Below are 27,594 nucleotides of genomic sequence, written 5' to 3'. Positions count from 1 at the left end.
ACAAAGAGGCTACCAGAGGTAGGTTTTCACACAGAGGCGGGTGCAATGGGGTCTTTTGCGAGACTCTCGGGTTTGGAGCTTAGACAAATAGAGGGATATGCGATAGGGAAATTCTAGCCACTTTCTAGGTTCCATGGTCGGTGCCACATTATGGCTCGAAGGGCCTGTAATGTGCTATAGATTTCTATGTTCTATGTTCTATAATCTGTGCATTCCAGAATCCAACGATTCTTGTAAGATCATATGTAATGCCACCACAATCTCTTCAGTCACCCCCTTCAGAATTCTGCAGTGTACACCATCTGATCTAGGTGACCATCAGGTTCAGAGTTTGCAGTTTCACAATCACTTTCTCCCTAGAAAGGGTAGCTTCACACATTTCATTGCCCCTGACACCTGGAACTTCCATCGTACTGCCAGTGTCTTCCGAAGTGTCTCGCATTACTACCTCCCCAGCATCGTTTTCAAGGGGTCCGATATCCTCTCTCACCTTGCCTTATGTCACTTTATCTCTCTGAAGAAACGTTGTTATCACCTTTAATATTATTGGCATATTCCGTCTTTACCTGCTGAATGACTTTTTAGTTGGCTTCTCTCGGTTTTAAAAGCTTCCGAATCTTCTGCTCTCGTCTGTAGTTCCCTTTACTCCACTGTAATATTGAAACATCCTTCATTAGCCTCTCTTTCTAAGATATCAGGGTGAATTCGACCATATTATGTTCACTTTCCCCTTAGGATTCTTTTACATTAAGCACTCTAATCTATTACGAACTTTGCACAATACCAGAATTGCTGATCCCCTAGTGGACTCAAGCAGGATTTGCTCTAATACGCCATCTCGTAGGCATTCTGGAAATGTTGCCACTTACAAAAGGCAAAGGCAGATGCAATCTCAATGGTTCTTCACGCGGCCTTAGACCACCTGGACAATACAAACACTTACGTCAGGATGCTGTTCATTGACTATAGCTCAGCATTTAACACCATCATTCCCACAATCCTGATTGAGAAATTATAGAGTCTGGGCCTCTAGACCTCCCTATGCAATTGGATCCTCGGCTTCCTAACCGGAAGACCACAATCTGTGCGGATGGATTATAACATCACCTTCTAGCTGACGATCAACACTGGTGCACCTCAGGGGTATATGCTGAGCCCACTGCCCTACTTTCTCTATACCCATGACAGTGTGGCTAGGAATAGCTCAAGCACCATCTGTAAATTTGCTAATAAAACAACCATTGTTGATAGAGTCTCAGATGGAGACAAGAGGGCGTACAGGAACGAGATATGCCAACTAGTGGAGTGGTATCGCTGCAACATCCTGGCACTCAACATCAATCAGATGAAAGAGCTGATTGTGGACTTCCGGAAGGTTAAAGCGAAGGAACGCATACTAATCCTCATAGAGGAGTCAGAACTGGAGAGTGTGCAGTTTGAAGTTCCTGGGTGTCAAGATCTCTGAGGACCTAACCTGGTCCCAACATATCGATGGTAGTTATAAAGAAGGCAAGACAGCGACTCTTCTTCATTAGGAGTTTGAAGAGATTTGGTATGTCAACAAATACACTAAAAAAAAGCTTCTACAGATGTACTATGGAGAGCATTCTGACAGGCTGTATCAATGTCTGGTATGGTAGGAGGGAGGGGCTGGGCGCTACTGCATAGGACCGACAGATTCTACAGAGGGTTTGTAAATTTAGTCGGCTCTTGGGAACTAGCCAACAAACTCCCCAGGATGTCATCAAGGAGTGGTAACTCAGAAAGGCAGCGTCCATTATTAAGGACCTCCAGAACCAAGGGCACGCCCTTTTATCACTGTTACGGTCAGGTAGGAGGTGCAGAAACATGAAGGCACACACTTAGCGTTTCAGGAACAGCTTCCTGTCCTCTGCCATTCGATTCCTAAATGGACATTGAACCCATGAATACTACTTCACTTAATAAATATACTTTATTTCTGTTTTTGCGCAATTCTTAATGTATTCAATATACGTACGCTGTAATTGATTTACGTATTTGTTATTATTATTTCATTTTTAATTTTTCTAGATTGTGTTTTGCATTGAACTGCTGCTACCAGGTTAACGAATTTCACGACACATGCCGGTGATAATAAACCTGTTTCTGATTCTGACTCTGCAACCCGGCGCCAAATTGATTATCCAAATCTGCCTGCATTTTGAAATCCACCATGAGTATTGTAATATTGCCCTTTTGGCACGTATTTTCTTTTTCCTGTTGCAATTTGTAGAGTACATGCTTACTACTGTTTGAGGTCCGTATATAACGCTAATCAGCGGGTTCATACCCTTTACATATTTACTGTAGCTCTATCCACAATAATTCAGCACTTTCCGGCCTTATGTCACCTCATGGGCTTCTGAAAATCCAAGTAAACAAAGTTCACTGCCTCTCCTTCGTTATTCCAATTGCTATTTCCTCAAAGAGTTCCAACATATTTGCCAGGCAAAATTACCCCTCAAGGAAATCAGGGTGACTTTAGCCTCTTTCATCAGGTCGCCTCCAAAGAACTCAGCACCGCACCCTTAATAATAGACACCAGGATGACCTAGAATATTTTGTCTTCAGCCTCCCTCATTTCTTAACGAGTGGAATGACAATTGCAATTTTCTAGTCTTCTGGAACTATTCCAGAATCTAGTGATACTCCTAATGCCTCCACTATTAATGTAGTGATCACCACTAATGCCAGCACAAGCTACTCAGCTACAACTTTTGGAATCCTGTAGTTATCTGTTCCAGTTGACTTATCTAACTTGAGAGTTTTGAGCTTTCCAAGCTCCTTTAACTTCGTAATAGTTCCCTTTCCCTGACATTCACAAATTTCTGGCGGACTGCTCACTTCCCTTCTCTCCGTCCACCCCAGACAGTGATACAAAAACTTTTTCTACCACGTTAGGCCGGACCTGTGGATTGCACCACTGTTGTGAAGCTACCAGGTGATACGGACCATCACGGTGCCTGCTCTCGTCGGCTGCAGGGCTGGATGACGGAAGCCATTTCTGCTTCCAGTCCGTAACAAGGGATAACAGATGTTTACAGTAGAAACACTGCGTTTAGACCTGCAGTCTGGAAGCCGTTTCTCATAAAGATCTGTGGAAATGTGGTCTGCTGTCTCTATGCTGAGTGCCACCCCCACCCACCATGAAGTTAATTTCCGTTCCTGGTTTCCTGCAACCATACCTCAGCAATCCTCGTTGAATCTGTAAATTCGCAGCACAGTATTCTCTCCAGGACCCATGCTCAAGATAATGTAATTAGCTTATAATATTTCATTTATAAAATCCTCTTTGCATGATATTGTGACGAGATCTGAAGGTTTATTCAATATGGACTGTTCCTTTAAAAAAAAGCGAGAGCGTACGGCTAATTCAGAGACAGAGAGAGAGAGAGAGAGCAACGAACAGCCTGTGAACACAAAGTACACTGCAGATGCTGTGGTCAAGTCAACACGGACGAACAAGCTGATGAACTCAGCAGGTCGGGCAGCATCCGTTGAAAAGGAGCAGTCAAGATTTCGGGTCGAGATCCTTCGTCAGGACTAAAGGGGGGGAGGGGCCCTATAAAGAAGGTGGGGGGAGGGTGGAAAGCCAATCAGAGGAAAGATCAAGGGGTGGGGGATGGGATAGGCAGGAGAGGTGAAGAAGGAATCTAAGGGGAAAGCACTATGGGTAGAAGAAGGCAGAGTCGTGAGAGGTGATAGGCAGCTGGAAGAGGAGACAGAGTGAAGGTGGGATGGGGAAGGGAGAGGGAGGGAATTGCTGGAAGTTGGAGAATTCGATGTTAATACCAAGGGGCTGGGGACGGTATATGAGATGTTGTTCCTCCAGCCGAAGTTTGGCCTCATCATGGCAGTAGAGGAGGCCATGTATGGATATATCTGAATGGGAATGTGAAGGAGAGTTGAAGTGAGTGGCGGCCGGGAGATCCTGTCTGTTGTGGCGGACGGAGACCGGTGGGTGACCGGTGACCGGTGGAAAGCTATCGTTGTGTTTAACCCTTGCACTGGGTTGATAACTTTACTGCGGGAACTCGGCACTCTCCTTTGTGTGGTCACAGTCGATGACTTAACAAGACTTCAGGAGCAGGAGGACGACGTGGAAGATTCGACGGCATCGGCACTGGGAAGACAAATTACCCCCCCCCCCCCAATCTACTCAATTCAATATCACGAACTGAACTGACTTCATACCTATACCATCGTGAGACTATATCATTTATCACCTGAGCTGGGAGAAGTTTGGGAACTTTATTTACTCACTTATATATGCATAAACTCTGCTGACCTGTTTGCCTTATCTTGTTTTATATTACTTTATTGCGTAGTTATTAATAAAATAATGTTTTTAACAGAAGACTCAGACTCCAGGTGTGTTCCATTTCTGCTGGTCCTTTTTAACCCGTTACGTGGTACGTAACAATGTTAAATGTCGGAAAATGACTGTTAAAAATCTTATTCTCACGGCACTGAATTCCGCAGTTCAACGCTGGGTAGCTCCATTTATTTCTCGTGTTTGCTTAATTGCCTTGTCGGACGTTCTATTAGGTTTCAGGAACTTTCAGCATTGTTTAATCAAACCCTGCGCCTGATAATACTATTTGGAAATTGCAAAGGATTCTGCAACTTCAACATATGCATCTACATGGTGTTATTTATGGCAGCACTTTTAGTGGACAACAGCGGTATTACAGGGCTTAATCAGCCCAACCCTCCGGCCCCGCCCACAGGCCCACCCCCATCGGAGATTGCCGAGAAGTCTCTGCTGCTAAAATGGCGAAACAGCAAGTTCAGAGTTTAACCGACGAGGTAACTTGTCGGATCTGCGACAATTTCTTCACCGACCCGATAATACTGGAGTGTGGGCACAACTTCTGTCGCCGCTGTATCACCTGGCGTTGGGAAACCGAGGAGAGAAACTCGTGCCCGCAATGCCATAGGGTGTTTGCAGACCGCACCCTCAGAGTAAATCCGGCGTTGGGAAGCCTGGCTCAAAAGGCTCAAGGATTAAATCTGATTCTGAAAGAGAAAGACAAAAAGTTTTACTGTGAGGAACATCATGAAGAGCTGAAACTGTTTTGTGAAACTGACAAGAAGCTGATCTGTGTGATTTGTGCATCTGCCCAAGAGCACAAGGCACATAATTATTTGCCAATTAAAGAAGCCGCGGAAAACTACAAGGTAAGGTCAGCAGACGTTGAACACTGGTTCATTGTATTTTTGTTTTACTGACGGATGACATTTTTATTCGTTGCTTCTCAAAATCATCCTAGAATCGTGTTACACTTTTCTTGGAATCGCTCGCAAACAGGAAATCAGATATCCAGCGAATGGCGGAACAACAGAAGGAGAAGATTTCCGGAGTTCTGGTGAGCTTCCAGGCCGCAGATTTTCCAGTGCTGTGTTGCTTTGTATTTTTGCGCCGTTCGTTACGACGCTTTCCCCTCTGCTCACAGGTACAATCGCAGAGCATGCAGGCCCACGTTAGATCGTTGTTTGCTGATCTGCGCCAAATGCTCACCGAGCGGGAGCAGCGCCTACTCAGTGAGCTCAGAGCAGACGAGCAGAGAATTCTGGATCCAATGGAGAAAAATCTCCGAGATATTGAAGAGAGTTTATCTTCTCTCCAGCAGCGACTTTCAATGTTACAGGAAAGAATAAATCAACAAGATAACACGACATTTCTGAAGGTGAGCGGCGACATTCATGTTTCGTTCAGTGATTAATATATTTATGGATTTAATGTGACATTTGTCATTTTGTGTGTGTGTGTGTGTGTGTGTGTGTGTGTGTGTGTGTGTGTGTGTGTGTTTTGGGGGGGTGCTGTTACTATTGAATGTTGGAGCGTAAATTACATATCAGATTTAAAAACTCTATTCATATACGTTCAGTGACTGCTCGTCCGACTTATTCAAAGCCGTATACCCGCTCTATATCAAAGAGACAGATAATTCAGTCGCTTAACCCCCGTTTCAGGAACTCCATACAGGCTCATCATATTCTGATCACTGACAGCATTTATTAACAATATTCTGAAATGTTTGGTCCCCCCGTATTCTTTTCTCCATTCTCCCTTAACTATACCTCTACTCAATTACGGGCGCCAGGTTTAGAGTGTCGCTATTATAGCTCGGGGCGTTCGGAATTCAGTTCTGCCTCGTTCTCTAATGAGTCTCCCCATGGAATGTGTGGGTTTTCGCCGGCTGCGTCGGTTTCCTCTCACAGTTCAAAGACGCTGTGGGTAGGTTAAATGGTTATTGTAAATTGTCCCGTGATTAGGGTAAGGTTATTACGAGTTGTGTGGTTGCTGGGGCGGTTTCGTCCGAAGGGCCGGAAGGGCGCAATGTCAATAAATAAATAAAAGTATGAATGTTATTTCATGTAATCTAGTCTTGTGCACGTTGCTGAGTTAAAGGCAGTGTAAGTATTTCCCTATATCCATCCATTCGAATTTATTAAAAAGTTGAAATAATTCTGTGTGATAATTCTTGAGGTTTTAAACGGATGAACGTGTCCCGTGTACAGTCTTCCCCATCGTCTTAGCCGTTGCACCATTTCAGTTGTAGAACAACTGTCATAAATAGTTCTTGCACTTACTTCTTTGGTTCTATCTCGTTAGTTGAATATTCACTTTCCATTTGTGCAGCAGGAACACAGGAACTGGGAAGCTTGCAGCCGTACATTAGATGAAATAGGGACTGTGAGAGTGTAGCTTAGTCTGGAGCAGCATAACAAACTGCTGGAGGAGCGTCTATCTAGTGAGGCAAAGGAAAGCTATAGGTTTTCGGTTGAGACACAGAATCAAGACAGTTATTCCTCATGATATCACCCTGTAATGTCGAGCCCCCACTGCCTCCAGAGCTGCTCCTTAACTCGTTGATTTATTCTGGAAGTCTCATTTATTTTTCTCTCTCTGCGCTGAGGTTTTTCGCGATCAATTAATGTTAACGTCAAAATCATTTCATTAATTTCAGGAGGAATTTTCTCGGAAGAGAAGGTAGGACAAGCTATGTAATTAACATTCCTAGCTACTCTACTTACAACATATATGCGAAAATTTCTTAGCGACGTTCAGTTTACGGAATATTTAATGTTGTTAGGTACAGCGAGGAAGAACGAGTACTTACAGTTCTGGATGGTACCTTACCAGTTAAAACATTCGGTCTAGCAAGTTTGATCAATGCAATGTTGAGTGAAGCTTTTCATTTCATCCGACAAGGTAACCCCATTTTCTCTCATTTATTATGCAATCCAGCGATTTAATTGGATGACAAGAATTATTGCTTACAACGCACGGAAGCTGATGTTATTCTAGTTGCAAACACTCCTGTTGAAATAAAACTGGTGAAACTAGTGAGGCGTTGTGGCCTCACATTCCACTTTTGTACCCTAAAGGCTTATGGTACGAACAAGGACTGTTCCTTTTAGATAACTTTGTCCCTATTCCTTATCGATTCTCTGTCAAATTGTTCACCTTTACCAGTCCACACCTCTTCTCGTTAGCTAACTCCGCAACTTGATTTAATCTGCCCAGCGTTCCTATCTGAGTCTCTGCCTCTCGCTTGCTCCTGCCCAGCACGCCCTTCACTCGCCGTCTTCCAGCACCTGTCTCATCACGCACTCTCTTCTCTATACGCGACAATTTACTTCTGCAATCTGTCTGTTCAGGGTCCAGACACGAAACCTCGACCATTTATTTCTCTCCAACAATGCCGCTCCTCCAGCAGATTGTTTTTCTCTTTTTTTTTTGACGCTTGTTAAAAGCATCAGTTAAGTCCGCCTCTGCAGAAGTGAATCAACAGCCGATGAGCCTGGCCGAGATCCCTCTTCAGGACTACCAGCAATTAGAATCCCGTCCAAACCCTCTGAGTATTCTATCGGTGTGGGGAAAAAGAGCCCTAGATATTGGGTGGTGGGCACGTATTTGGTGGGGCAAATGGCCTGTTTACATTGTATATGACTCTAATGATATTTCACACTCAATCTGTCCTCACTCCTGAGGCTTCTGGTTTTCTGACATCCTGCAACCACTAAACTTATCTTCTTTCGTTCTCTCTCCAACTCGATAATTGGACTTCACCTTCATCTCCTATCCGTGTTCCCTCTCTAAAAACTCTCCTTTCCTTATCGCGGCTCGTTCTCCCTTTCTCTCTATTCCCTCATTGCGATGCCCGATGTTGGTACGGCCCCCCTCCCCCACCTTCTCACACCTCCGCCCCCTTCCTTCTCCGACACAACAAGGGCACAGCTGCGTAAAATTCGGGAAAATAAGATTTAGACCATATGATTATAAAACGTAGGAGAAGAATTAAGCTATCTGGCCCATCGAGTCGTCTCCCTCATACTTCTCCAGTGCTTTATAAAGTCTGATTAATTACCCTTTTCAACCCAATTCTCCTGCCTTCTGCCCGAAACTTTTGACGCCTTTACTACTCAAGAACTTATCAACCATTGTTTTAATATAACCAAGTACATGGCCTCCACAGCCGTCTGTAGCAATTAATACCACAGTTACACTACGCTATGGCTATAAAGAGTCCTCCTCATCTCGGTTTCAAAGGGACGTCTTGGTCTGCTGAGGTTGCCTCTAGTCGTAGTCTCTGCCACTGTTGGAATCTCTACGACCACGCTACCTGAACCTTTTTCGGTATTCGATAGGTTCGAGTGAAAGCACTGTCCCCAACACCACCACAGCCACTATTCTTCTAAAGTCTAGCGTGTGTATATCCCACTCCTCACACGTTAGTCCTTTCATTTCATTCCTGGGTGAATTCTCCTCAACCTCCTCTAGATCCTCTCTATTGGTCACTCTATTGTAACTCAGGAAGTGCTCCTGTTCCGACCGATTGCCCTCGATCCACGGAGACGCTCTAATTCTCTGCTTATCTCTGCAGTTGCTGTCACCCTGGACGTGGAAACGGCAAATCCGCGGCTTGAGGTGTCTGACGATCGGAAAAGTGTGAAATACACCCCGTCTCCAAGAAGCCTCCATTATTCTGTGAAGAGATTTGCAGACCAGGCATGTGTGCTGGGATTGGTGGGATTCACATCGGGAAGGCATTATTGGGAAGTGGAAGTAGCGGCTAATCGGCGCTGGACTCTGGGTGTTGCTGCAGAGTCTGTTTCGAGGAAGGGGTTAGGGAGACTTAGACCAGAGAATGGGGTCTGGAGCATCGCGCGTAAAAATCACAAGGTTCATATAAACAATACCGTTCCAATCCCTCTCCTTGCCGAACCTTTCCTCAGGAAGGTGGGAGTTTATCTCAGTTACGAGACGGGTACAGTTTCCTTTTACAGCGTGGACACAAAGTCCCATCTCCACACCTTTACTGGGATTAAATTCTCCGGGAAAGTTTATCCTTTCTTGCGGACAGTGGATGGGAACTGGCTGAGAATCTCTTCCGGTTCTGCTCCGCGTCTCTAAAAGGCATAGGTCCCGTGAACGGTGTCAGTAGCAGGGGATGGGTAGTAGAATTTGCAAGGACGTTGCCGGGATTTGAGGCACTGGGTTAAAGGGAAAGGTAAAATAAGTTAGGACTGTATTCCCTATAGTAAAAAAACATAAGCGGCGATTTGACAGCGATACTATATATATAATTATATAGTGTGAGACTAGGTTACAGGTCATGGGTTAAGTGTGAAATGTGAAATTTCTAAGGGGAACTTCTTCCCATAGAGGGTGGTAAAAGTGTTGAACGAGCTGCCAGCGGAAGTGGTGGAATTGGGGTTCATTTTAACGTTTGGATAACTACACGGATAGGAGGGATACCGAGGGCTTTGGTGCAGGTTCGGGTCGATGAGGCTAGCAGGGTAATAGTACGACACGGCGATGGGCCTGTTTCTGTGCTATAGTGATCTATTACTCTGTGAACCACATTTTGTAACTGTTGGCTCTGAAAAGTTCCCATTCAATTCTCAAATACCATGTTGCAAAACCATGAACGAGCTTTGAAATAAAAAATCAGCAGAAAGAAAAGATTTAAAAATGTAAATTAAGCTGTGCAGGTTTCGGTTTATTGGATGCAGCTACATGAACTGAGTCAGTGTGTACCTGAACTTCAAATAGCTTGGAAACAATTGTTTGAAAGTTTATTCACGGAGCTGATTTGTCAAATCTGCCCGGATTTCTTCACTGATCCAGTCATGATGAAGTGTGGGCACAATTTCACTCGCTACTGCATCTCACAGCGTTGGGTAAAAGAGGAGATAATCTCCTGGTCGGAATGTAGAGCGGAGATTTCTGACCACATACCTCAACGCGTCTGGCCCAGAAAGCTCCAGAATTCAACCTGATTTTAATGGTGGACGAGAGTAAATGTAACATCGGTGAACACCGGGATGATTTGGAGCTGTTCCGAGCAACTGATGAGAATAAACTGTGTGATCACCTCAATATATTCCCATAATTGGTAATCTGATTCTTCAAATCCTTCCTAGAATCAGGCTGATTTATCCTTGCAACCACTCACAAACAGATTTCTCGCCATCAAAAATATCGATCGACGGCAGATACGGAAGAGTTTTGAAGGTCAAGTGAATTTTCTGACTTTCACGTCCCCTTGCACTGTTCGGTTTCCGTAGCCATCAATAATAACTTCGAATGCAATTTTATTGTTGTCATATAAACGCGGTGACCATTTCATAAGGCACCTCCTGTAAAGAAGAAACCGGGAGTATGCTTAAGGTCTCTTGCTCCAGTAGCCCATCCACTTCAATGTCCGACGTGTTCTGCATTCAGTTATGCTCTTCTGCTCGCCACTGTTATAACGCGTAGTCATTTGAGTTCAAGTCAAGTCACTTTATATTGTCTTTTCGACCATAACTGCTGGTACAGTACACAGTAAAAACGAGACAACGTTTTTGAGGACCATGGTGCTACATAAAACAGTACAATAACTACATTGAACTACGTAAAAAACAACACAGAAAAGTCTACACTAGACTACAGACCTACCCAGGACTGCATAAAATGCACAAAACAGTGCAGACATTACAATAAATAATAACCAAGACAATAGGCACAGTTGAGGGAAGTAAGTTGGTGTCAGTCCAGACTTTGGGTATTGAGGAGGCTGATGGCCTGGGGGAAGAAACTGAGTGTGGATTGATTCGCAGAGTATTAGCGTGTCACAACAGCAGCACAATATACAATCATCGGCACAACATATTGTACATAGAACTGAATCGGCAATAATCATCTCCTTTACCTTTCGTTTCAAACGAACAGTAAGTGGATGTTATAGGTTCTCTGCCACCTATATTTCCGTGAAATTCCTATTAAACCCAATTGCATTTACTCACGGTGATTGTGTTTGATTCTCTGTGTGGGGAGTATTTGTAATTAATATTGGATTGCTGACCGTGGATCGCGCAGCAGATTCATCCCATTTCCATGAGTCGTTCACAACCATCTTGTGTTACTTGTCCCGTCATCTTTTCAAACATATTCAATATAGATGAACCATTCGATCGGAAATGTTCGATCGTTACAGAGCATGCTTCAACGGCCAAATCGCATCGTGTTCACTCATAACGCTTTAAACGACATTCTAAATGCAAGGACCCCTCTTGTCCTTAAACACGTGCACCAAAAATTTACCTGCATGGTTTTATTTTATATATTTTCTTATAAATCTGGTCATCAGTAAAGTCTATAATTTAACCTTGTGTTCCATGCTCTCGAGGTATAATTTTTTTCTACGTTGGTAAGTAGTAAAATGGTTTTATATTGCCACATGTGGATAGTTACAGAGAAAATCGTTTAGTTTTACAGTCCTCCCAGTGATATCATTTCATTATAAAAGTGCATTGTGGCATTACAGGGCAGAGGATAACAGAACGCAGAATGAACTGTTAAAGTTGCAGGGTCCAGTGCAGGTAGGTAGTGTGGTCACGAATCCATGTTATCATACTATGGCACCGTCCAATAGGTCTTATAAAAACGGGGAGGGAAGCTGGCCTTGAGCCTAGTGGTTCATCATTTCAGGTTATTGCATCTCCTCCTATGTGGGAATAAGGAGATGATCCCCAAATTCTGCTTTGTACATTGTTTGAAAATGAAATAAAGACCAAAGTGGGAAATAAAGCATAATTGCAATTAAGACACCACATACAAAATGCTGGGGGATCTCAGCAGGCCAGGCAGCATTTATGGGGGAAAAAGTACAGCCAACGTTTTGGGCCGAAACCCTTCGGCGGGGCTGAAGAAAAAAAACCGAGGAATAGATTTGAAAGGCGGGGGGTGGGGGGAAGAGAGAGAAACTGCAGGCGATAGGTGAAACTTGGAGAGGGAGGGATGAAGCAATGAGCTAGGAAGACAGAAGGCCATGGAAGAAAGAAAAACAGTGGGGGGGGGGAAACACCAGAGGGAGGCGATCGATGAACAAGGAGATAGCATGAGCATGAGAGAGGGACAAGAGGATGGGAAATGATGAAGTTGGGGCAGGCATTATTTGAAGTTTGAGAAATCGATGTTCATGCCAACAGGTTGGAGGCGACCTCCATCCGTTTCTCAATGTAATCCCTCCGCTAGGTGGAGCTAAGTGGCAGCTCCTTTTCCTTCTGCACTACGATCAGCACGGCCCACCCTGTCCAGTCAATCCTCACGACTCAACACGTCCAATCTCGGCAACGTCTTTGTGTCGTTTGCTGCAACATTTATAATTTAATTTCTTACTTCCTCCAGCGTGATCACCGTGGTGCACACTGTGCTCTTACATGCGGTGTCTGAAACATCTTGACGCCCTAGCTTTTGTACTCAGTGCCATGCCCAGGAAAGACAAGTATCCGAAAGCACCGTTTTCACAATCCTACTGCTCTACCGGGTCACCATGGTCAAGAAACTATGCTTTTCCACCACTAGGTGTCTCTGATCTACAACAATCTTCAGAGCTCTGTCTTTAGTGTCGAAATCCTGCTCCGTTTATCCTCCGATAAACTAGCATTTCTCACTTCACCAGTTCAATCCCACCTGCCGTTCCTTGGCCAAGTTCTCAGATTACGTAGATAATGTAGATCATTTTGACACCACACGGAACCTTACTCAGAGTCCAACCTACCGCTAATATTCTTGAGGTCCCGCACGGACTTAATTTACTCGTTTTTTTTTTGCCATAGCAAATACAAATATTCACCAGATCGTAGAGCCTCGGTCGTCGGAGAAGCTAGCTTCAGGTTAACGGCTTTTCATCATGGAAGCAAGAGCTAGAATTAAGTGTTAATTTTTCCCCTCTTGTATAAGGTAAACGTGACGAAGGTCATAGAGAACTTCTCAACGGAAACACGTGTGATTGACTGGAGTTCAACAGACTTCGTTTGGTGCAAGTGTACTGGTTGGCTTGAAGGGGAAGATGAAGGTCGTCTGGATGAGGTGCTATAAAGAGTGAGGCATGATCTCAGGAAGTAAGTACATGGTGAGGAAAATGACACCAAACTTCAATAACGTTTGACGGACTGAGATAGTTGGAAACTGTTCCCAGAAACAGTGGGGTTCCGTGTGGCAATACCGGAACAGGTGGTGAACACACACACACACACACACACAAATATCAGATATACGTAATTCAACAAATTCAACAAAAGAAATGCTGAAATAACAAGAGAAACCAGAAACAGTCCAGCACATTATAGAACCGTGCAGCAGTTCAATTGGATCTGATTACTCACACAGGCACAATCTAGTGGCAGACATGATTCACCAAAAACTTGCTTTGAAGTACAAACTCATAAAAGCAAAAAACCTTATCATAAATACACGCCTGATCAAGTTTTAGAGTCAGGGTGCTAGAAATTATATTATGACATATCCGTTGTTACAGATAAGACAATCTACACTCAACTGTTCAGATTTAATATTATAGGTTCAACAAACAAGAGCAACTTGCGCAATAGATATGACCATTCAAAGCAGTTAACATGCAGAAATCAGTAAGTGAAAAACACAGGAAATATGCTGAAATAAGAGAGGAGTCTGAATGATGTGGAACATTACCCGAATAGTAATATTCAGACATGGTATCATCCCAAAGTTAGTACACAACGGCACTAAACAATTAGGCAGACAAAGCAATATTTATGTAAATCTCCAGAAAGCCACAATAGTCCCAAAATTTCTCGTAATTGAAAAACGAGTTGCTTGGCTATTCCTGTAGTCCACGCTTTACCCACCTGACCTGAGAAAATAATAAGAATAGCAATAAATGAGTAATAATCATTGAGGTCACATGTTGTAGAGTCATTAAAAGTGAGGACCGCACTTCCCATCCACCTCTCTGCCTGTTTACACGACCGGACGTCTTTTCCTCGGTTTCATTGATTTGCGGAAGTTTTTCAACAAAAACAACTGAATTAAGTATTTATTCAAAATTCGCCGACATGAACATTTGCTTGGGCATTATCACAAACACAGGAGAATCTGCAGAAGCTGGAAAATCCAGAGCAACACACACAAAATGCAAGAGGGAACTGAGCAGGTCAGGCAGCATGTATGGAAAAGAGCAAACAGAGGCCCTTCTTCAGTCCTGGACAGAAGGCCATGGAAGAAAGCAAAAGAGGGAGGAGCACAAGAGGGGGCTGATGGGTGGGTAAGGAGATAAGGCGAAAGAGGGAAAAGGGGGTGGTGAATAATGACGGGGGTGGAGAGGGGATGGAGAAAAGTGAACGGGGGTGTCTTTACCGGAAGTTGAAGAAATCGATGTTCATGCCGTCAGGTTGGACGCTACCCAGACGGAATATAAGATATTGCTCCTCCAACTGAGTGTGGCCTCATCGCGACAGTAGGGGAGGCCATGGACAGACAAATCAGAATGGGAATACAAACCGAACTAAGATGGGTGGGCACTGGGAGATCCTGCTTTTTCTGGTTGATGAAACGAAGATGCTCGGCGAAGTGGTCTTCCAATCTGCATCGGGTCTCACCAACATACAGGAGGCCACACTGGAGCACCAGATACAGTCTATGGCTCAACAGACTCACAGGTGTGGACTAAGCTGGAACGACAGCTTGGGGCCGTGAATGGTAGTGAGGGAGGAGGTGTAAGGGCGGGTGTAGCAGTTGCTCCGCTTGAAAGGATAAGTGCCAGGAGAGAGATCAGTGGGGAAGACGAATGGATAAAGGTGTCTTGTAAAGAGCAATCCCCGCAGATAGCAGAAAGTGGGAGTGGGGTGGAAAGATGTGCACAGCGGTGAAATCCCTATCTCATCTGTCCCTAACACAACCCTCCCCCCACCTTCAGCTTTCTGCAGGGATCATTCCCCAGTGATCTCCCTCCTGTCACTTATCCTTTGCAAGCGGAACAATTCCACACCTGCCCGTACACCTCCTCCCTCTGTACCCAAACAGTCCTTCCAGATGAGGGAACACTTTACCTGTGAGTCTGTTGTGATCATATACTGTGTGACCTTCTGTATATCGGTGAGACCCGACGTAGATTGGGTGAAGCTTTGTCGAGTGACTACATTCCGTCTGCCAGCAAAAGCGAGACCTCCTAGCGGCCACCCATTTTAATTCTGCTTCCTTTTCCCATTCCGATATGTCTATCCATGGCCTCCTCCTGTCGTGATTCCTCCTAGGCTGGAAGAACAACACCTTCGGTCTGGGTAGCCTCCAACCTGACGGCATGAACATTTATTCCTCCATCTTCTGGTAATGCCCCTCTCTCTGCTTCACCATTCACCATTCACCATTCGCCTCTCCCACTTACCTCCTTGCCCGCCTACCACGTCCCTCTGATTCTCTCATTCCGCCCTTCCTTCTGGTCTCTTCTCTCAGACACCCCCTTCCCCAGCCCTGTATTACTTTCACCAGTGAAATTCCCAGCTCTTAGCTTCATCCCAACCCCTCCGTCTTCTCCTATCATTTCGCATTTCCCCCTCCCCCCACTACTTTCAAATCTCTTACTATCTTTCCTTTCGGTTAGTCCTGACGAAGTGTCTCGGCCCGAAACGTCGACAGCGCTTCTCCCTGTGGATGCTGCCTGGCCTGCTGTGTTCCACCAGCATTTTGGGCGTGTTGTTTTCTAAATCTCCTCAACTTTTTTTTCTCAATTCTGCCGAAGGGTCTCGGCCATAAACGCGGACAATACTCTTTTCCATAGTTGCTGCCTGGCCTGCTGAGTTCCTCCAGCACTTTGAGTGTGTTACACATATTGATTCTGGTAGCCGAATTATACTATTTATATTTAAATTATACTATTGCTTATTTTGATCACTGCACGCATAGTGGACAGTTGCGGTACTACAGGTCTTCTGCAGCCCCACCTCCGTTGGATGTTGAGTAGGAAGTGAGAGGCACTAAGATGGCTGCGAAACAGCAAGTTGACAGTTTAAAAGAAGAGGTAACTTGTCGGATCTGCCATGAGTTCTTCATTAATCCAGTTATACTGAAGTGTGGGCACAACTTCTGCCAGCGCTGCATCACACGGCGTTGGGAAAGGGAGACGAGAAACTCCTGCCCAGAATGTAATGAGGTGTTTGTAGACCGCACCCTTAATTTGAATCCGGTATTAGGGAGTTTGGCCCGAAAAGCTCAGGATTTAACCCTGACGCTTAAGCAGAAAGAAAGGAAACTTCAGTGCGAGGAACATCAGGAAGAACTGAAGCTGTTTTGTGAAACTGACAAGAAGCTGATCTGTGTGATTTGTTCGTCTGCACGGGAACACAGAGAACACCAATTCATACCTGTTAATGAAGCTGTTGACATTTTAAAGGTAAAGGCGGCGAACTCAGATCACCGGCCTACTCTATGTGTTTTTTTTCATGCGTAAATCTTTAATTCTCTGTTTCTGCAATTCCTCCTAGAATCATGTTCAATCTACACTAGAAGCTCTGGAAAAAAAGAAATCAGTTATCCAGGAAATGGCGGATCAACAGAAGCAGAAGATTTCTGGAGTTCGGGTAAGTTTCCCAGCTATAGATTGTCTGGCCTCCTGTACTTTATTTTTTTTTCCGTAGTTAATGATAATATCCTTCAACTTCCACTTCACAGGACCTGTCACTGAGCCTGCAAGCATACGTTAAATCCTTATTTGCTGATCTGCACCAAATTCTAACCGAGAGGGAGCAGCATTTACTCGGCGAGCTCAGCGTGGAGGCGCAGAGAGTTATGAATCCAATGGAGAATAATCTCCGAAAGATTCAAGAGAATTTATCTTCTCTTCAGAATCAACTCTCAAAACTACAGGAACGGATGGTTCAGCAAGACAACGTGACTCTTCTGAAGGTGAGGGCTGTTCGGTTCGGGGAAAATATATAGTCACAAAATGGCGGATACCAGATTTCAAATAATGTATCAGACTGAGACCGCGGAAAGGGAGGAGTAGGAAACCCGAATGTTGGGTGGGGTGGGGGGAGGGGAGGAAGGAGTATAAGCTGGGGGTGGGAGGATTAAACAGTAGATTTTTCGGACCGAGGCCCTTCATCCGGACTAAATAATAATTGAATAAGTACAATTAAGGTAAATATAATCGATATGTAGGAACTAATGTTGAACAATTAAGTAGCATATCGGGTTATTTTGTGTTATGCTCCTTGTCTGCTCTTCAGACATGATCAATCTTCCGATCTAAATCAAATTTCAAAGTTCAAACGTTCGAAGTAAATTTATTATCAAAGTGCATAATTGTCACTATGAACAACCCTGAGATTAATTTTTTTTGTTTGAAGTCATAGTAAATGCAAAGAAACACAATTGAATCAATGAAAGGCCGCACGTAAAAAGACGGGTAAACTACCAATGTGCAAAAGACAACAAACTGTGGAAATAACAAAAAGAAAATAATAACAAATAAACAATAAAGACCGTAAAAATGAGATGATGATTCCTCAATAGAATGTCCATAGGTTGTGGAATCAGTTCAGTGCTGCGGTAAGTGAAGTCGAGTGAAGTTATCTTCTCGGTCGAAGAGTGGGCTGCTGACGGAGACAGGCCATTTGATATATCCAACATGCGCTGCAATATATTCTGCACATTTTGTTCATTCACAACACCGGTTAGAAATATTCCGAATCCCATTTTTGTTTTTTGCGTTACTGTTCATCTTCCCCTTTAGTTTTTCTCTATTGAATTACTTTGCATTATGTGCTGTAATCTAGTCGTGCGTACGTTCCAGAATTAAACTTTGAGTTTTGCTCTTCAGACAGTCGAAATATATTTTACGTATCCACCCTTCAAATATATTCACAGTCTTATCATCTTATCACTTTATAGGGAGAAAGGAGTCTCGCTGGTGTAATACTCCCCATTCTCTCTGTGACTATATCCACTGAGTAACGAAACAACTCTCATATATATCCTTCGTAATTTCTCCTTCACTACTTACCTAGTGCCCACAACGACACAGACGTTTAGGCAGCAACGAAGGTCCTGCATCTCTGTTTATATAGAAGGATTATTCATTGCTGTTTCTGTGCCAATTGTTTTTTGACCATTCAGTGTTGTTAGCACGCAGATGAATCCCCGAACCTGGAGGACTAATGGACCACTCTCAGCCTGCCCTCTATTCTTTGACCTGATCCGTATGGACTACCCTACTGAGGGCTAAAGCACAAGGACCTGGCTCCAGTCCGGGTCAGTGAGACAGGCAGGCTTCCAAACCTTGCGACAAGTTTGTGATCCTCTTGGAAGACATTCACCTTTGGTCCTGTATTATCAGTGCAAAATTAGCTTTCCGATTGTGTGTTTGAAACCTGGGTTTGCGGAATATTCGGCTGTTTCTAACAATCTAGATGAAATGCAAATGAAAAGGTCTGCTGTTGCGATAGTCTGCGGCAGGGTAATTCAATATTAAAGGAACTCAGCAGCTGGAGAGCATCAATGGAAGAGAGAAATTGTCCACGCTACATGTTGAGTCCTCCCGGCCATCTACACAAGATGCTGCCGTAGGAAAGCAGCATCCATCGTCAGGGACGCCCACCACTTGGTACATAATTTCTTCGCGCTGCTGCCATCTGGAAGAAGGCACACCACTAGGTTCAGGAACAGTTACTACCCCTCAACTATCGAGTTCTTGAACCAAAGTGGAAAACTTCACTTAACGTCAGTTTTCCCATCACTGAAATGTTCCCATAACATCTGGACTCACTACCAAGGACTCTTCATCTCATGTTCTCAATATTTATTGCTTATTTATTTAATATTATTAATTCTTGCTTTTTTTTGTAACTGCACAATGCTCAAGTTGGTGTGGTCCTTTCAGTGATTCTATTGTGGTCATTATTATATGGATTTATGGAGTATGCTTGCAAGAAAATGGATTTAGAGTTATTATATGATGCGTTTGATAATAAATTTAATTTGAATCGGAACAGTTACAGCTCTTGACACGGGAGTATCGATTTGAAACGTTGCACATGCTGCCAAACCCTTTGAATCCCTCCAGAAACTCTTTCTCTTGGACTTAGATGAAACTCCTATGGACAGGATAGGGGCTGACATCTACCATCATATTAACATTAGAACATTTTGTCTATTACAGGAGGAATATTCTCGGAAAGGAAGGTACGTTTTGCAACGTAATGGACAGCTGCAACTATTATACACTATTTAGGAAAAAATTTTCTTATGTTTATTTTATCACCTACTGCTTAATACTGACAGGATAAGTGAGGAAGAACGTACGTTTTCAATTTTGGATGGTGCCCTGCCGGTTAAGCAATTCAGTCACGCAAGTTTGTTGAAAGAAGTATTGAGTGAAGAGTGTAATTTCCTCAAACAAGGTAAAACTCTGTTAACTATTCTCCAAGTTATTAAATTCTTTTGAGAATTGATTATGTAAAGCATTGGATGATAATGGGCGTTTTATATTCCAGCAGCAATTGCTCCTGTTGGAAAAGATGACTTATGTTCTACTTGGGTCAACCAAGACTCTGTGATATCTCAACATGAATGTTCCAATTTATTGTAGTTAACTTGAAACCTTGTTTACTATTACCAATTCTCAATATTGTTCTATTCTTTTGGGCTATTTTACATTGACAGCTCGTGTGCCTTTAGCGACGTCTATCATCTTTTCCAAAATAGTTTAATCTGGCCGCCATCCCCACCCCACCCCGATGCACATAATTCGACTATCACCTTTAAGTCACTGACTCCATGTTACCCTTTCCACGCGTGTCTCCCACTTCCCTTCATCCCCGTGACAACTGATCTGTCGGGGTTTGTCGCATGCCAGCCTCTGAACACCATGCTAGGTATCCTCAAAACTACAGCATTGATTTCAGGTTCGACACGAATCATCAGAAATGTTGCTTGGGACGCTTAGTTCCTCTAACCGATTGCTCATGACACGAATATAATTTTCAAGACGCGATCCGGTTCGATGAAACGCTAATGTATTTTAGGGATAACAAAGGGCGGATACACCCACTCTAAATATCCAGTTTTCCAAATAATATACAGAAATCCGCTGAGCCTGGTTAAGACTTGAAATGTTTAAATGGATCATAAGCGGTAACTTCCTCACCCGGAGAGTGGTGAGCATGTCGAATGAGCTGACAGTGGAAGTGGTGGTTGTAGATTCTATTTCAATATATAAGTAAGAGCTGGATGTATGCATGGTTGGGAGCTGTTCGGAGTGCTGTGCTCCGGGGTAGGTCAATGGGACTAGTCAGAATAACAGTACAGCATCCGCTGGGTGGGCTGAAGGGCCTGTTTCTGTGCTGTAGTATTTTATGTTCTATGATATTCGTTCCGATCTATTTCAGTCCTTGGGGAATAGATGGACATTTTTAAACACCACTATTAACTCCACCATATGGATAACCAGACTCCAAAGAGACAGGAATGTACCAGGCGTTGTTCTAGAGAGAAAAGGTTCAGATTGGTCCAAACTCTCCTGATATATCACGTCTTCTAATAACAAGCTCTCTAATCCTCCCCTACAGAGAGACTTATCTAGATGGCTTTAAATGCTACAACTGAGTCCATACAATGACAATTTCTGGCACATAGAACATGGCACAGGAACAGATATTTTGGCGTAATGTTAAGCCAAGCCAACTAAAAAGCAAATCAAAAACCTCTTTCCTACTGCGTACCACACTTTAGATCCGGGAACCCTCAGTTAAATGTAGGGGTTTGTTAGCGTAAAAAGGTTGGGAACCCCTGCTTTAGAGAAAGCACAAAAGACAGCAGAGGCTGCAAATCCAGAGTAAGGCACACAAAATGCTGGAGGGGCTCAGCAGGTCAGGGATCATCAAGGAAAGCAATAAAGGCTCGACATTTCGGAGCAAGGCCTTTTATCGTGACTGAAAAGGAAGGGGGAAGAAGACAGAATAAGAAGTTGGTGGTGGCGGGGGAGGAGTGACGGGACAACACAAACTTGCCCGTGATAAATGATGTCAAGTGAGGTTGTGGGGGGGGGGGGGTGTGAAGAGGATGAGTTGAGCTGATAGGTGGAAAAGGCTTCGGAAGAAGGAGAGCAGAAGAGTATAGACTATGGGGAGAGGAAGTGGGCAGGTCGGGAGAAGGGAAATGGAAAAAGGGGGGCGGCAGAAATTACAGAAAGTTAAAGAAATTAATGTTCATTCAGTCAGGTTGGAGACTAGCTAGACGGAATATGAAGCGTTGGTCCTCCGATCTGAATGTGGCTTCATCGTGGCAGTAGAGGAGGCCGTGTGCCGACGCGTCAGGGTGGGAACGGGAGCAGAAGTAAATTGGGTGGCCATTGGGAATTCGATTTCTGTTAGCCGCCTGATTATTCTTGGAACGGAGCTTTTGTCACGTACCGTTCCTGGGCCCATGCTTGATTAGGTCCGTAATCCCAGGGACTCTTTAATTCTCTGCTTCTTCTCCCCACCAACACCCAGTTTTCGTGAAGCTCGATGTGGAAACAGCAGCTTCGCGCCTCGAGGTGTCTGACGATCTGAGGGGTGTAAAATGGACCCGGATCGCGAGAGATCTCCCTGTTAACTCGAAAAGGTTTGAAAGCCAGGTGTGCGTTCTGGGGTCGGAGGGATTCACGACAGGAAGACGTTACTGGGACGTGGACGTGACGGCGAATCGGCGTTGGACTCTGGGAGTCGCTGCAGAGTCTGTGCCGAGGAAGGGATCAGCGAGACATAGACCAGCGGTTGGAGTCTGGAGCATCACGCGGAAAGATGACAAGCTTTTTGCAAAGAGTTCCAATTTAATCAATCTCCCTGTCGATCAGATCCCCGGGAGGGTGAGAGTTTATCTCAGTTACGAGTCCGGCTCAATCTCATTTTGTAGAGTGGATAACTCTCATCTTTATACTTTCAATGGGAAATTCGAGGGGAAGCTTTATCCTTTCTTCGGGACAGTGGATGGAAACTGGATGAGAACATAGTTCAGTTTCTCTCCGCAACTGTAAAAAAAAGGGGTGTTAACCGGGACCAGTGTCGGTAGGGACCACTGAGTCTGTGCATTACAATCCAAATTTTGTAACATGTTGGCGCGGAACGGGTCCATTCAATACCCGAATTTTGCATTGTAAAACCATAAATAATCTCTGAATAAAACGAAACCGTACGAACAGTATTGGAAATTAAATTGTCCACCTATTCGTTTCAGTTCGTTAACACAACTACCAAGAGCATGATCCCGAGAATGAAAGACTTAACGTGTGAGGAACTCTTGGTGACTCGTGCCCTGTACTCACTGGGGTCTGGGAGTAGTCTCATTCAAACGTACCGAATATTGAAAGACCTAGATAGACTGGAAGTGTAGAGAATATTTCCTATCGTGGGTAAGTCTCGGACCAAAAAGGCACAAGCTCAGAATACAAGGATGTCTCTTTAGCACAGAGATGAGGAGTTTCTTCACCGAGAGGGTGATGAAGCTGTGGAAGCTAGGGCATTGGGCATATTTCAAGCGGAAGTTGACATGATCTTGATTAGTAATGGCGTCAAAAGTAATGGGGAGAAAGCAGGGAAATGGAGTTAAGTGGGTAAATAAACGTGAGGAAATGACGGAGCTGATTCATTGTGACATGCGAAGAGGACGGTGTGACAGTGTGACATGCGAAGAGGACGATAGGAGAATACAAGGAGACTTGGATAGGCTGGGTGCGTGGACAGATACTTGGCAGATGTCATTCAATGTCAATAAATGTGAAGTTATCCACTTTGGAAGCAGGAACAAGAGGGCAGAGTATTGTCTGAACGGTGTAGAGTTAGGTAAGGGAGAAATGCAAAGAGACCTAGGAGTCCTAGTTCACCAGTCAATGAAGGTGAATGAACAAGTGCAACAGGCAGTGAAGAGGGCAAATGGAATGTTGGCCTTTGTTACAAGGGGAATTGAATACAAGAGCAAGGATGTCCTTTTGCATTTGTACAGGGCCCTGGTGAGACCACACCTGGAATATTGTGTACAGTTTTGGTCTCCAGGTTTAAGGAAGGACATTCTGGCAGTTGAGGAAGTGCAGCATAGATTCACTAGGTTGATTCCCTGGGATGGCAGGGCTGTCTTACGCAGAGAGATTGGAGAGATTGGGCTTGTACACGCCGGAATTGAGGAGATTGAGAGGGGATCTGATTGAAACGTTTAAGATAATTAAAGGATTTGATAGGATTGAGGCAGGAAATATGTTCCAGATGTTGGGAGAGTCCAGTACCAGAGGGCATGGATTGAGAATAAGAGGTCAGTTATTTAAAACAGAGTTGAGGAAGAGCTTCTTCTCCCAGAGAGTTGTGGAGGTGTGGAATGCACTGCCTCGGAAGACGGTGGAGGCCAATTCTCTGGATGCTTTCAAGAAGGAGCTAGATAGATATCTGATGGATAGGGGAATCAAGGGATAGTATCAAGGCAGGGACTGAGTATTGATAGTGAATGATCAGCCATGATCTCAGAATGGCGGTGCAGACTCGAGGGGCCGAATGGTCTACTTCTGCACCTATTACCTATTGTCTATTGTCTATTGGGCCGAATGGCCTAACTCTGCTCGCATGAGTTATGATTTAGCATGCTGAGAAAGAGATTGACGGAGTTAAACTGGCTCTTAAAACAGCTTTTTGAAAATTTACCGGTTTGTTAGTCACATTTGTCCGACATTTAGCACCGATACCACTTCTCTTGCCCCTGCATCGTACAACGATGACAGAGAAAGGAAGGGAATCGCCTGCCCGGAGTTTAGAGAGGATACATACAGAACACCCCCTCAGGGTACACCGGGTCACATCGGGGAGATATTACTGGGAGGGGGAGGTACCGTGGAATCGGGGCTGCAAACCTGGAGTCGCCTCAGAGACTGTGGAGACGGCGACTGGACAACGGTCAAAATAAGGATGACAAGCTTTTTGTGGTGAATTTCAATTTCACCCCCACTTTCTACCAACTTCAATCTCGGGAGGGCGGGAGCTTCAGTTACGAGTCCAGGACAGCTTTATTTTAAACGCCGAAGCCCAGAAACATCTCCACACCGAACATATGCTAACAAGGCCAGGGAAATACACATAAGCAGCAACAAATATATAACTATTAAATTTAAATAAACAAATAAACAAGAAAATCTACTCTAAATACTGTTGGACAGAAGGAACTATATCTAAAAGGAGTCACAAAACAGAAACATTTACAGAAATAACCCGAAACATTGACAAATTTTTACAGTCTTTACAACTCTCTGGTTATGGGAAGTTTTCAGAGTAGTGTATTAATATATAGTTTGAATTCTCATGTAAAAATATAAAGGAAGGCTTCTTATTGCTGTATTCGCATTTATGGATATAAAATTTATTGTACATTAACAAAAGATTTATGATAAAAAATGATTGGTATTATTAGTAAACCCAAATAAAACATTTTCAAAACAAAAAGTAAAATCCACATTAAAATATTGATCTATACATTAACAAACTTCAACCCAAAATGTGTTAACGCAATCACAATCCCAAAACAGATGAAGTAAATCCTCTGGATATAAACCACAAAAGGAACAGTTAGTTTTAATATCAGAATTAAACCTTGATAAATAAACATTGGTTGGATAATATCTATGTATAGTTTAAAATGAAATTTCTTTAATTTTATTCCCCAATAAAAATTTATTTAATAAGCCCCAAATACTCCTCCACCTCAGAATCCCCAAGTGACTATTTCAAAAACTAACAGCCTTCGGAATAGAAGTAATGTCTTTTTGAAACAAACTTCTAATACATCTATTATTTTTTTTAAAGATGGAGGAAAACAAATCTTTCCTACAGCTGTACTGGATGGATCCAAGTTGGGTAATTCAACTACCCAATATGATGTATTTCTATACGACATAATTACACCAGAGGGAATTGCATCCATAACAACAGCAAATTCTTTTGGAGTCACAGGAAATTCAAAGGTGGATAAAAACTCAGTATAACTCAATAACCATATAACAATTACAGCATGGAAACAGGCCATCTTGGTCCTTCTAGTCTGTGCTGAACTCTTACTCTCACCTATCCCACTGGCCCGCACTCAGCCCATAACCCTCCATCCCTTTCCTGTCCACATACCTATCCAATTTTGCATTAAATGACAATACCAAACCTGCCTCTACGACTTCTACTGGAAGCTCATTCCACACAGCTACCACTCTCTGAGTAAAGCATGTTACCCTTAAACTTTTGTCCCCAAAATCTCAACTCATGTCCTCTTGTTTGAATCTCCCCTACCCTCAATGGAAGAAGCCTATCCATGTCAACTCTATCTATCCCCCTCATAATTTTAAATACCTCTATCAAGTTCCCCCTCAACCTTCTATGCTCCAAAGAATAAAGACCTAACTTGTTCAACCTTTCCCTGTAACTTAAGTGTTGAAACCCAGGTAACATTCTAGTAAATCTTCTCTGTACACTCTATTTTGTTGACATCTTTCTTATAATTCGTTGACCAGAACTGTACACAATACTCCAAATTCAGCCTTACCAATGCCTTGTACAATTTTAACATTACATCCCAACTCCTATACTCAATGCTCCGATTTATAAAGGCCAACATACCAAAAGCTTTCTTCACCACCCTATCCAAATGAGATTCCACCTTCAGGGAACTATGCACCATTATTCCTAGATCACTCAGTTCTATTGCATTCTTCAATGCCCTATCATTTTCCATATATGTCCTATTTGTATTATTCCTACCAAAATGTAGCACCTCACACCTATCAGCATTAAACGCCATCTACCATCGTTCAGCACTCTCTTCTAACTGGCCTAAATCTCTCTGTAAGCTTTGAAAACCTACTTCATTATACACAACGCCACCTACCTTAGTATCATATGCATACTTGCTAATCCAATTTACCATCCCATCATCCAGATCATTAATGTATATGACAAACAACATTGGACCCAGTACAGATCCTTGAGGCACACCACTGGTCACCAGCCTCCAACCTGATGAACAATTATTCACCACTACTCTCTGGCATCTCTCATCCATCCACTGTTAAATCCATTTTCCTACTTCAATATTAATACCTAAGGATTGAACCTTCCTAACTAACCTTCCATTTGGAACCTTCTCAAAGGCCTTACTGAAGTCCATATAGACAGCATCCACTGCTTTACCCTCGTCAACTTTCCTCGTAACCTCGTCAAAAAATTCAATAAGATTTGTCAAACATGACCTTCCACGCACAAATCCATGTTGACTGTTCCTAATCAGACCCTGTCTATACAGATAATTGTTTATACCATCTCTAAGAATACTTTCCATTAATTTACCCACCACTGACATCAAACTGACAGGCCTATAATTGCTAGGTTTACTCTTAGAACCCTTTCTAAACAATGGAACCACATGAGCAATACGCCAATCCTCCAGCACCATCCTCGTTTCTAATGACATTTGAAATATTTCTGTCAGAGCCCCTGCTATTTCTACACTAACCACTCTGAAGATTCTAGGGAATATCCTGTCAGGATCCAGAGATTTATCCTTAAATTCCTTAAAAGCGCCAGTACTTCCTCCTCTTTAATCATCATAGTTTCCATAACTTCCCTACTTGTTTCCCTTACCTTACACAATTCAACATCCTTTTCCTTAGTGAATACCAAAGAAAAGAAATTGTTCAAAATCTCCCCCATCTCTTTCGCCTCCACACATAGCTGTCCACTCTGATTCTCTAAGGGACCAATTTTATCCCTCACTATCCTTTTGCTATTAATATAACTGTAGAAACTCTTTGGATTTATTTTCACCTTACTTGCCAAAGCAACCTTGTATCTTTTAGCTTTTCTAACTTCTTTCTTAAGTTTCGTCTTACATTCTTTATATTCCTCGAGCACCTCATTTACTCCATGCTGCCTATATTTATTGTAGATATCTTTCTTTTTCCTAACCACGTTTCCAATATCCCTTGAAAACTATGGCTCTCTCAAACTTTTAACCTTTCCTTTCATCCTAACAGGAACATAAAGATTCTGTACCCTCAAAATATCACCTTTAAATGACCACCAATTCTCTATTACATCTTTCTTATAAAATGAATTGTCCCAATCCACTCCTTCTAAATCCTTTTACATCTCCTCAAAGTTAGCCTTTCTCCAATCAAAAATCTCAACCCTGGGTCCAGTCCTATACTTCTTCATAATTATATTGAAACTAATGGCATTGTGATCACTGGACCCGAAGTGCTC

The 27,594-nt window shown here is 43.4% G+C and overlaps 2 protein-coding genes across 2 annotated transcripts in view; both read left to right on the top strand.

The window, feature by feature from the left end:
- The first annotated feature begins 4,737 nt into the window (after positions 1-4,737).
- On the top strand, positions 4,738-11,538 carry LOC132394692 (zinc-binding protein A33-like). Its single transcript, XM_059971075.1, has 6 exons — positions 4,738-5,202; positions 5,295-5,390; positions 5,478-5,711; positions 6,996-7,018; positions 7,122-7,240; positions 8,916-11,538. The coding sequence occupies exons 1-6, from the start codon at positions 4,795-4,797 to the stop codon at positions 9,443-9,445; spliced, it is 1,410 nt and encodes a 469-aa protein (XP_059827058.1). The 5' UTR covers positions 4,738-4,794; the 3' UTR covers positions 9,446-11,538.
- A 4,722-nt stretch (positions 11,539-16,260) lies between these two features.
- Positions 16,261-27,594, top strand: part of LOC132394691 (immunoglobulin gamma-1 heavy chain-like) — a 41,966-nt gene continuing 30,632 nt past the window's right edge. Inside the window, exons 1-5 of the mRNA XM_059971074.1 lie at positions 16,261-16,727; positions 16,819-16,914; positions 17,006-17,239; positions 19,494-19,516; positions 19,616-19,734. Of these exons, the coding sequence (XP_059827057.1) occupies positions 16,317-16,727; positions 16,819-16,914; positions 17,006-17,239; positions 19,494-19,516; positions 19,616-19,734 (883 nt within the window). The 5' untranslated portion in view covers positions 16,261-16,316. The remainder of the gene's footprint in view (positions 16,728-16,818; positions 16,915-17,005; positions 17,240-19,493; positions 19,517-19,615; positions 19,735-27,594) is intronic.

The sequence above is a fragment of the Hypanus sabinus genome, chromosome 5 (assembly GCF_030144855.1).
Source record: "Hypanus sabinus isolate sHypSab1 chromosome 5, sHypSab1.hap1, whole genome shotgun sequence".
In the NCBI taxonomy this organism is placed as follows: Eukaryota; Metazoa; Chordata; class Chondrichthyes; order Myliobatiformes; family Dasyatidae; genus Hypanus; species Hypanus sabinus.
The sequence above is the reverse complement of the archived record's forward strand: the minus strand, read 5'-3'. Positions and strand labels throughout refer to the sequence as shown.